Source organism: Falco rusticolus, chromosome 4 (assembly GCF_015220075.1).
Source record: "Falco rusticolus isolate bFalRus1 chromosome 4, bFalRus1.pri, whole genome shotgun sequence".
Classification (NCBI taxonomy): Eukaryota; Metazoa; Chordata; class Aves; order Falconiformes; family Falconidae; genus Falco; species Falco rusticolus.
The window spans coordinates 48,969,134-48,978,940 of NC_051190.1; the positions used below are offsets into that span (position 1 = coordinate 48,969,134).

The window sequence follows — 9,807 nt, forward strand, 5'->3', positions numbered from 1 at the left end:
GGGGTGTTAAAGGCAGCTACAAGGTCTGTCCCACCCCCAATCTCCCCCATTGCCTTTGTTGCAGCTCCAGTCATCACAGGTGGCAGCGCCAAGGGAGGGAATAACACCAAGACTTGGACGTGAACTTGAGTAGAGCCATGTTGGTGCCACAGAGGCCACAGCACAGTTTCAGACACACACACACACACACATGGTGCAGGGGGGTGGCCCGTGGCTGGTTGAATTTGGTGCACCCCCTAGGTTTGGGGTGCTGCTGTGCCAGCATCCTCAGCAGCATCCTCCAGTGGCACTGTCAGGTGCTGGCGCAGGAACTGCACCAGTGCCTCCCAGGCCTGGGCCAACACCCGCTGTCCTTGGGCCACCACGGTCCCCAGCAGCCTCCGCAGGGACCTGGCCCAGCTGAAGGCACCGCGGAGCTCAGCCATGCCGCGCTGGGCTCTCCGCAGTGGGGCCTGCAGCTGCCCCACCTGAGCCCACAGCTGTGCCAAGGTGTCCTGCAGCCGCTGCACCAGCATCGTGGGGGTCCTGCGCCCCCCGGCCGGCCTCGCCTGGGTGCCAGGACAGGCAGAGCGCGGGCAGGGGGATGCCTGCACCTGATTCCTGTGTCTGCACATCTCCTGGCTGCGGTGGAATGGCTCTTCCAAGCCTTGCTGCACAGCTGCTGTCTGCAAGAGGGATGGGTGGGTATGGGGGTCCCAGGCATCGGGGGATCCCTGCTCCCAGCCCCATGAACTGGCAGCTCTTACCCCTCTGAGGATGTGCTGAACCTGGAAGAGGTGTCAGGGGGTGTCCTGCTGCTTCTGCTTCACCATGACTATGGCTTGGCTTCTGACATTGCCGGAGAGGGAGCTTAGGGGATGGAGGCGGCTGCGCCAGAGACCCCCAGCCGAGGCCAAATCCAGCCTCTCCACAGCCCTGTCTGCTGTGGGGGAAGAGGGGCTGGAAACATGGTGCTGGGGGGGGCCTGGACCGCAGCATCATCCCAGGGCGAGGGGTGACACAGAGACCACAGCAGCATCCCAGGGCAGGGGGACACATGGGGACACCCAGCAGTATCCCAGGGTCTCTTACCCACCTGCCTCTGGCCCAGGGGCAGGTAACGGTTCAGGCACTGCTGGGACGTAGCCAGTGCCTGTGCCACGTCATGGGGCACAGCAAGGCATGGAGGATGGTGGCCGTGACTGAGGGGATGCTGGTACCAATGTCCTTGGGGAATCTTGGCTGCATGCGGGGACCCCTTGGGGCAGAGCCTGTGACAGCCTGGGGCACACAGGGGCTGCTGTGAGACTGGGACACTGACACAGACCCCTCCAGGGACCCACGGGAGCCCAAGCAGGGGCACAGCCCCTGGGGATGGGGTAGCATCCACAGGGTCCCAGGCAGCTCAGCCTGGGAGAGGGTGCACAGCGCTGACACCGGGGTGCGGGCAGGTGCCATGGAGTCCCAGTGCCACCTCTGGGGCCAGCCGCAGCTGGGGGGCTGCCCAAGACAGGGCCCTCAGCACCTGTCTCCTCTGGTGCTGCTGGCAGGAGGGGTGGGCAGCCAGCCCATGGCAAGCAGTGTGGGGCTCGGGGCTGACCTGCTGCTGCCCTGCACCCGGGGATTGTGCCCCCTGGCCATCGTCACTGGAGCGGGGTGGGAGTGACACCCTGGTCTGGAGGGACACAGCAGGGTGCCACTGCATGGGATGGGGGACGTGGGGTGCTGCCTGCTGTTCCTAGTGGGATGAGCAGGCCTGACCCTGCACCCCCCCACTGCCAGACCCCGCAGGATGGGCCTGACTGGCCCCTGGGGCTGAGGGCATCCTGCTCTTGTCCTCCCACCCATGCAGGGGACAGGCCAGGGGTCTTCCTGGGCTGTGGCACGGACCTAGGACATGGGGGGGCCCCAGGTCTTGGAGGGACTGTTCCTCCACTTTCCCCCTTCACTCACCCTCAGCCATGGGATCTGCTCAGGGAAAGAGGCTGGTCTCCTGTAGGGTCAGCACCAGCTTGTCCCCTCCAGTGACCCCACTGGAAGCCCCAGCCCCTGAGAGGTCACACAAGGCCGTGACATCATCACTCCCCCATCCCCACAGAAGCCTCAGTCCAAGTGCAAAACTAACCAGAGTTTATTGCTTGGCGAGCTGCCCCCAACCCTACAAGACCAGGGGCCTGGAGACACCAAGGACATGGGGATCCAGCCAGGAGCTGGAGGTGACCCCAACAGGCACTTGGGGGAACCAAGGCACATTATGGCACAGTCCTGGCACAGGTGACAAGGGACAGAGCAGGCAGGTGTCCGCTATACAGGCGGGCACTAAGGTTACAGGCAAGGTGGGCAGGCAGGGGTTAGTAGATGCTCCTATTGAGGCTTGGGGAGGGGACACACCAACATCACCCCACCCCAGAGGATGCTACTTCATCTGCTGGTCCACCACTTGCTGGCCCGAGGGGGTGAATGGTCCCACGAGCCAGGTCAGGGGGGTGTTGTGGGCCACATGCTCCACCAGCTCATCCAGCAGCTGGCGAGCTTTGGTGGCATGGGCACGGGCTTGGGCCAGCACGCTGCCCGTCACGTCCTGGAGGGAGGTGGCAGAAGCAAGGGCTGTCCGTAGCTCCTCCACGTTGTGCCGGACCTGCCCTGCCATGTCCTGGATGCTGGTGGGGAGGCCCTGGAGGCTGGACATCAAGGGCTGGCAGGAGCTCTGGAGCTGCTGCGTCAAGCTCTGCAGCAGGGCCAGCGTGCCCAACTCCACTGGCTGTGTGGGGACAAGAGGGTGGTGAGGGGCAAGGGGACACCAGGTGACCCCAGGGCCCCCTTGCCATCCACCTACCTCTGGTGGCACCAGGTCCTTGCCACCTCCGGGTTGCTTCTTGCTCCACTCCAGCCACTTTTGCTGCAGCTTCTCCTGCCCTCCCTGCAGCTTCTGGTCCATGCCCTGCTTGAGGTGCTCCACCTGGGAGGGGAGGCAGAGCCTGGGGTGGGTGGTCTGCTGCAGCCCTGGGCTGGCACGGGCAAAACATGGGAATGGGTCCTACCAGGTCAAGGGTGCGCTGGAGCTGGGCCAGCACGTCCTGGCTGCTGCGGCGGGCACTCTGCAGCTTGCCCAGCGAGTGCTGGAGGGCTCGATGCTGCAGCTTGGTCGAGAGGGAGCCCAGGCGCACAAAATAGCTCTGTTGCTGCTTCTGCTGCTCTGTTTCGAAGCCCTCCACGGCCGTGGCCAGCTTGGCTGGGCAAGAGAAGCTGCTGAGGTGGCCCCACCAACAACCCCATGTAGAGCCAGCATTGCTCTGCCCAGGCTCTACCCACCCCTCTCCAAGGGGACCCCCAGCCCATGACATCTCCAGGGGGTTGCGATCAGCTCCTTACCCAGCTCCTCATCTGTCATGGGCAGGTAATGGTCCACCAGCTCCTCAGACTTCTCCAGCATGGAGCCCATCCCGCTCACCACCATCTGGCCCACAGTGGAACCCATGACGGTGCTGACACCACTGCTCACCGCTGACTTGGTCAGCTCCACGCTGCCCTGCACGGCCCCTTTGGTCATGTCCATCACACCTGTCACCCGGCTGGTCACCGCGTCCTTGGCCCCAGCCATTGTGCTAGTCAGGACATCCTTGGCCCCCGTCATCGTGGAGGTCACCAGCTGCTTGGTGTCTGAGATGAGCTGGTGGTGGTGGGGGACACACAACCCTCTGTTAAGCAGTGCTGGGGCGGGGGGACAGACCTTGAATGTGTTCATCCACCCCACCACACTACCTTCTCCGGGGGCTGCTGCAGGATGGGCAGCTTCTCCTCCAGCTTATCCAGCCCCTTGCAGGCGTATTCATTGGCGGTGGAAACTACAGACGTGAAAATAGACGGTGTTTGATGCCCTGCTCTGCTCCGGCTGGGTTTTGGGATACCCCAAACCCATGGGGTGCTGCCCACCTCCCCCAGATTCTCCTCCAGCCCTTTGCTGCTGTATTCAGTGGTGGTGGAAACCAGGGATGAGAGTACAGCTCTTCCCCGCCCTGCTGCCTTGCGAGAGCTCTGCAAGGGCTGGTTTGGGGGGTACCCCGAGCCCATGGGGTGCTGCCCCCCCACCCCTACTCACTCTGCGGCTCCAGCCTGGTGAGGATGGGCTGTGCCCCACTGACCGCCGCTGCCGTCAGCGTCTTCACCCCCTTCTCGGCGGCGTCGCAGACGGACCTGACGTAGGGGTGGCTCTCCTTGGTGGAGGCATAGGCGGTGGAGACCATGCCGTAGGCAGAGCTCACCAGGGGCAGGTTGGCCACCCGCATCCCGATGCTCTGGAGGCACAAAGGGGTCAGGATAAGTGCGTGGGGGGTGATGGAGCCCCAGATACAAGGGGGGCATGGGGGTCATGTGGCCTCACCCCCCTGAGGGTGCCTTTGGCGTACTGTGAGGACTCTCCAAGCTCACCCAAGGGTAGGATAACCCAAAGCCCCGTCCCCAAGAAAGGACCCCTTGGACATCCCTGCCCCAGACCCACCCCCCACCTTTGCTCCCACTGACCTGCTGCTCCTCTGCCTTGGGCTCCGCTGTCTCGGGCTCGTTGGCGGCCATGGCTGAGCTGGGGGGAGCGGGGAGTGGGGTTAGAGCCCCCCTCCGTACCTGCGGTAGGGGGGACCCCCAGTTACTCCCCTCCTAGGGCAGGGGGCCCCCACCCGGTTGGGGCCCCGCAGGACGGGGGTGGGGGGGTGTCTCAGGGAACCGGGCTTACCTACGGCGACCAGACTGAGCTCCGGACTCGCCCCGCTCCCGCCCCACCCGCCTTTATAGCCCCGGAGCCCGGCCCCGAGCGCATGTGACCGGGGCCCGCCCTGCCGGGGCCGGCCCGGGGCGGTCCGGGAGCACCGACCAGCGGGGAGCAGCGCGGCACCGGCACCGGGACCCCCCGCACCGGGCTCCACCGGCACCGGGATGCTCCCCGGGACCAGGCTGCACCGAACCTCCCAGCACCGGGACCCCTCGGACAGGGCTGCACCGATCGCCGGGACCAGGACCCCCCGGACCGGGACCCCCCAGACCGGGCAGCACTGACCCCTCCGGGACCGGATCCCCCGCAGACCGGGCTGCACCGATCCACTCGGGACCGGACTGCAGTGATACGCCCAGGACCGGATCCTCCTTGGCACTGGATCTCCCGGGAACGGGTTGCACCGACACCCCCTCAGCACCCGATCCCCTGCAACTGGGCTGCCCTGACCCCTCCAGGACTGGATCCCACCCGGGCCCGGATCCCCCAAGCCAGGCCGCACACACCACCACCCCCCGACAGAGCTCAGGCACTGACCCCCTCAACCCCGCATCCCCCCCGAGGGCCCTCAGCACCCGGCTCCTGCTGTTCCCCCCACCTGGCACAGTGGAGGCAGTCAGACTGGTCCCAGTGGGTGCTAGTGGCAGGAGGACGAGCGGCTCTGGGGACCCGGTGCCACCTTGCTGGTGCTGTGACCACGCTGCGCCTGCAACATCGGGGCTCCCCCGGCCCAGCCCCGTGCCCGCGATAACCAGGACGAAGTCCAGTGCCACACAGCCGCGGTTCACAGTCCAGCTGCCCCGGCACCCCACCAGCACCCTCCATCCCAGCACCCCACCAGCACCCGCCCTGCTCCCCCCACCCCGGCACCCCACCAGTGACACCTTCCCCACGGGGTCACCCCGTGCCCCCAGCTCTGCCACCCTACTGAGCCCCCCGGCGAGCCTGGCGCAACGCGGTGGCTCTGCTGAGTCATTTTAGGGCCTAAAAAGTTGTTTATTTTTTTAAAGTGCTTTGAAGCAGCTAAGACAAGAAATCCCAAGGGTCCCTGGGCTTGGGGACACTGCAGGAACCCCTGGACCCCCGCCGGGCAGGGCTGGGCACCACATCCTCTTCGTGCCACCGTCCCCTCCCTCCCTGAATGCATCCCTGGCTGTGGCATCAGAGGTCCCACGTTGGGTCACCGAGTCCATCGTCACCTCGTCCCCAGCGGGGATGGGGTTCGCTGCAGTGGGCGGGCACTCCCCGTTTGGCGTTGCCAGTGGCTCAGCGCTGGCTGCAGAGCTGCGTGGCAGCGGGTACCTGGTGCGTCCCCCCAACGGTGACACATCCTTCCCACTTGGCCATCTCCACCGGGACATCCTCCGGGTACTCCACCAGTGCAGGAGCGAAGGGTCCCACCAGCCAGGGCAGGGGCGCATGCTGCCCCACGTATTCCAGCAGCTCATCGATGCTCAGCTGTGCCCGCAGCACCGTCTCCCGGCTCTGCGCCAGCACCAAACCCGACAGGTCGTGGAAGGAGCGGGCGTGGGAGAGAGAAGCCTGCACGCCCTCCATGCTGTGCCGGACATGTCCTGCTGTCTCCTGCACGCTGCTGGGTAAACCCCGGGCACTGGCGGCCAGGCGGGTGCAGGCGGCATGGAGCTGGTGCAGGAGCCCGCGCAGCATGGCCAGCGTCCGCATCTCCACCTGCAAGGCAGCCAGCGGTGGCCCTGGGGTGGGAGGCTCCCCCTGCCCAGCTCAGACCCCCCACCTTGGTATCTTCCATGGGGACAGCCTCCCATCCTGTACATCGTGTCCTCCATGGGGACAGCCTCCCACCTCGTACCTTGGTCCTCCATGGCGACAGCCTCCTATCCCATACCTTGGTGTCCTCAATGAGCACAGCCTCTCACCTCATACCTTGGTCTCCTCCACCAGCACAGTCCCCCAACCTGCACCTTGGTGTCCTCTACAGGCAAGGCCCCCACCCTATACTGCAGTATCTTCCATGGGTACCCCCACCCCACACCTTGGTGTCCTCCATGGGCACCTCTGCCCCATACCCTGGTCTCCTCCATGGGCACAGCCCCCCACCCCACACCTCAGTGTCCTCCATGGGTACCCCCACCCCGTACCTTGCTCTCCTCCATGGGCATGGCGTACTGCTGGCTCCACTCCAGCCACATGCGGTGGAGATGCTGCCGGGCGCTAACCAGGGACCCATCCATGCCCTGACGCCCCTGCTCGATCTAGGGGAAGGGACAGTGAGGTGGGAGCACACTGGAGAGTGCCGGGCTGGCACGGGGCCGGTACAATCCCCACCACATCCTTACCAGCTCGATGATGTGGTGGAGCTGGGCCAGGACCTGCTGGGCGCTGTGCCGTGCCCGCTGCAGCTCACCCAGCGAGCGCTGCAGGGCTCGGTGCCGCAGCTTGGCTGAGAGCGAGCCCACGCGGACAAAGTAGCTCTGCCACCGCCTCTGCCGCTCTGGCGGTGCCACCTCCACACCTGCCGCCACCACTGCGGGGACATGGGGTGAGAAACACGTGGCTGGACCATCCCGCACCAGGCACCAGAGCATCCCACGCCAGGAACTGAGGCATCCCACCACCAGTGTTGGGATGAACCCCCAAAGCTCTACATCCCCTCAAAGGGACATGGGGTGCCCACCCACGGGATGCTTGGCCACCGGGTCATGTGGAAGTGTCACCAAAAAGCCAGGTGGCCTCTCCAGTCACATCTGCCGTGACATGGGGCCAACTCTGCCCACCGCTACCCCATGCCGAGCTATAAATACCCGGGGTGGGTGGTGCCGAGGGCTATATTTGCTTTCTGGTTTCCAGGTGAGAGTTCACGCACTGCCGCACAGCATTCCCTGGCTTTGGGTTCCCGCCAGGTGGGGACTGTCCCCTGCACAGTGTCACAGTGGCCACGGGCACCGCAGGGGGCACGGTGCTGCCCTGGCATGGCAGAGCTGCCCAGGCTCCCCACGGGAGGGTAAGCAGGAGCACCAGTGCAAGTGATGCCAGGGTGGTGCTGAGCAATGGGGTGGGAGTTCCAGGGGGAAGCTTGGCACCCCCAGATTTGGGAGATGGGTTTCTGGTGTGGTCAGCACTCACCCCGCTCCTCGTCCGTCCCCGGCAGGTATCGCTCCACCAGCTCCTCTGATTTCCCCAGCACCGTGTCCACACCGGTGGCCAGCAGCTGGCCCATGCGGGAGCCCACCACAGTGCTGACGCCGGTGCTCAGTGCCAAGCATGTCCTCTCCACGCCACCCTGCACCGCGCCGCGGGCCATGCCCACCGCACCGCTCACGGTGGACGACACCAGCTCCCTGGTCTCTGCCACCACCTGGGAGAGGACAATGAAGGGACGGCTTGTCCCACAGCCTCACCCAGCGCTGGCCGCCCCGCACCGTGTCCCCCAGGGGAGACCTTACCCTCTCCGGGGGCTGCTGCAGGATGGGCAGCTTCTCCTCCAGCTTATCCAGCCCCTTGCAGGCGTATTCATTGGCGGTGGAAACTACAGACGTGAAAATAGACGGTGTTTGATGCCCTGCTCTGCTCCGGCTGGGTTTTGGGATACCCCAAACCCATGGGGTGCTGCCCACCTCCCCCAGATTCTCCTCCAGCCCTTTGCTGCTGTATTCAGTGGTGGTGGAAACCAGGGATGAGAGTACAGCTCTTCCCCGCCCTGCTGCCTTGCGAGAGCTCTGCAAGGGCTGGTTTGGGGGGTACCCCGAGCCCATGGGGTGCTGCCCCCCCACCCCTACTCACTCTGCGGCTCCAGCCTGGTGAGGATGGGCTGTGCCCCACTGACCGCCGCTGCCGTCAGCGTCTTCACCCCCTTCTCGGCGGCGTCGCAGACGGACCTGACGTAGGGGTGGCTCTCCTTGGTGGAGGCATAGGCAGTGGAGACGGCACCACAGGCACAGCTCACCAGGGCCAGGCTGGCCACCCGGCTCACCACGCTCTGCCGGGGGATGGCAGTGAGCCAGGGACCCCCCAGTGCCCACAGCCCCCTCCCAGCCCTCCTTGCACCCCTACCTTCAGCTCCTGCCCATCCTCTGCCAGCACGGTGTTTTCGGCTGACATGGCGGTGGCAGCTGCAGTGGGAAGAGGAAGACTATGGGGTGCTGGGTGTGGGGGACCCCGGTGTGGCCCCCCTAGGGTGGCCGAGTCCCACAGCTGCCCCTCGCCATAGCACACGGTGGCGCTGCGCCCCACAGCCCCCCCCTCCACAGCCCCTACCCTTCTCAGGGCTGAGACCCAGCAACTCATGGCATGGGTGGGAGGCAGCTGGGGGCCTCCGAGCCGCTGGAGGGGGCCTCACGGGGGTCTGGAAAGGGTTTGGGAGGGGTGGGCTGGCCCCCTGCCCTGCCGGGATGCGGTGGGGTTGGGTCCCCCTACCCCCCCTCGGGTCCCCCATCCCCGTAGGGGGGGGGTGTGGGGGTGATTCAGCGGAAGCCCGGCTGGGTTCGCCTTTCGCAAGCACGCGCTGGGGACGTGCCACCGGTCACCGGCCCCTCGGCCAGGGCAGCCCTCCCGGCCCCCCGCCCCCCCCGGCCAGGGCAGCCCCCCCCCCCCCCCCAGCAAGGGCAGCCTCCCCCCGGCAGCGTCTCAGCCCTTTGGGGTGTCCCACCGCCACGCGGCTGTGCCCCCCGTCCCACGGGGGAAGGGCAGTGTCCCTGCCCTGCTGCCCCCCCCCCGGCTTGGCCCTGGGCACCCTGGGGGTCACGTCCTGGGCGGGGTTGCGGGGGGGGGGGGGAGGGGGGCTGCAGGCAGGTCCTGGGGGGCAGGTCCCGTTGGGTGTCTGGGGGTGTCCCTTTGGGTCCCTGGGGGCAGGTCCCGGGGGGACGGAGCTGAGGGGGGGAGCTTGGGAGGGCCGCAGCTGGGACCCCCACCCCCCACCCCACGACCCCCTAGAGCCCCCCCCGGCTGGTTTTCCACCCTCCAACTACGGCGAAGTCCCGGTGACAGTACTTACGGGGGGGTGTGTGTGAGGGTCTGTCGCGACCCCCGGTCGTGATTGCGATCCCCGGTCGCGATCTCTGGCCCCCGCCCAGCACCGGATTCATAGT

At 66.4% G+C, this 9,807-nt stretch overlaps 2 protein-coding genes across 5 annotated transcripts; both read right to left on the reverse strand.

Annotated features, from left to right (window-relative positions):
- Positions 1–2,092: 2,092 nt before the first annotated feature.
- Positions 2,093–4,760, reverse strand: LOC119147223 (perilipin-3-like). Of its 2 annotated transcripts, none has more exons than XM_037385896.1 (8): positions 4,709–4,760; positions 4,501–4,599; positions 4,079–4,274; positions 3,742–3,824; positions 3,352–3,649; positions 3,021–3,211; positions 2,816–2,938; positions 2,093–2,740 (listed from the first exon to the last, which is right to left on the reverse strand). In XM_037385896.1, exons 2-8 carry the CDS (start codon positions 4,549–4,551, stop codon positions 2,396–2,398), a joined length of 1,287 nt encoding a protein of 428 aa, XP_037241793.1. In that variant the 5' UTR covers positions 4,552–4,599; positions 4,709–4,760; the 3' UTR covers positions 2,093–2,395. The 2 variants fall into 2 exon arrangements, with proteins under 2 accessions (XP_037241793.1, XP_037241794.1); XM_037385897.1 differs by having other exon boundaries at positions 4,501–4,558; positions 4,709–4,749.
- Positions 4,761–5,719: 959 nt separating this feature from the next.
- On the reverse strand, positions 5,720–9,807 carry LOC119147222 (perilipin-3-like). Of its 3 annotated transcripts, none has more exons than XM_037385895.1 (8): positions 9,714–9,807; positions 8,774–8,832; positions 8,504–8,699; positions 8,167–8,249; positions 7,847–8,078; positions 7,060–7,247; positions 6,862–6,975; positions 5,720–6,433 (listed from the first exon to the last, which is right to left on the reverse strand). In XM_037385895.1, the coding sequence occupies exons 1-8, from the start codon at positions 9,802–9,804 to the stop codon at positions 6,011–6,013; spliced, it is 1,386 nt and encodes a 461-aa protein (XP_037241792.1). In that variant the 5' UTR covers positions 9,805–9,807; the 3' UTR covers positions 5,720–6,010. The 3 variants fall into 3 exon arrangements, with proteins under 3 accessions (XP_037241792.1, XP_037241791.1, XP_037241790.1); XM_037385894.1 differs by lacking the exon at positions 9,714–9,807 and adding an exon at positions 8,978–9,210 and having other exon boundaries at positions 8,504–8,618; XM_037385893.1 differs by lacking the exon at positions 9,714–9,807 and adding an exon at positions 8,978–9,208.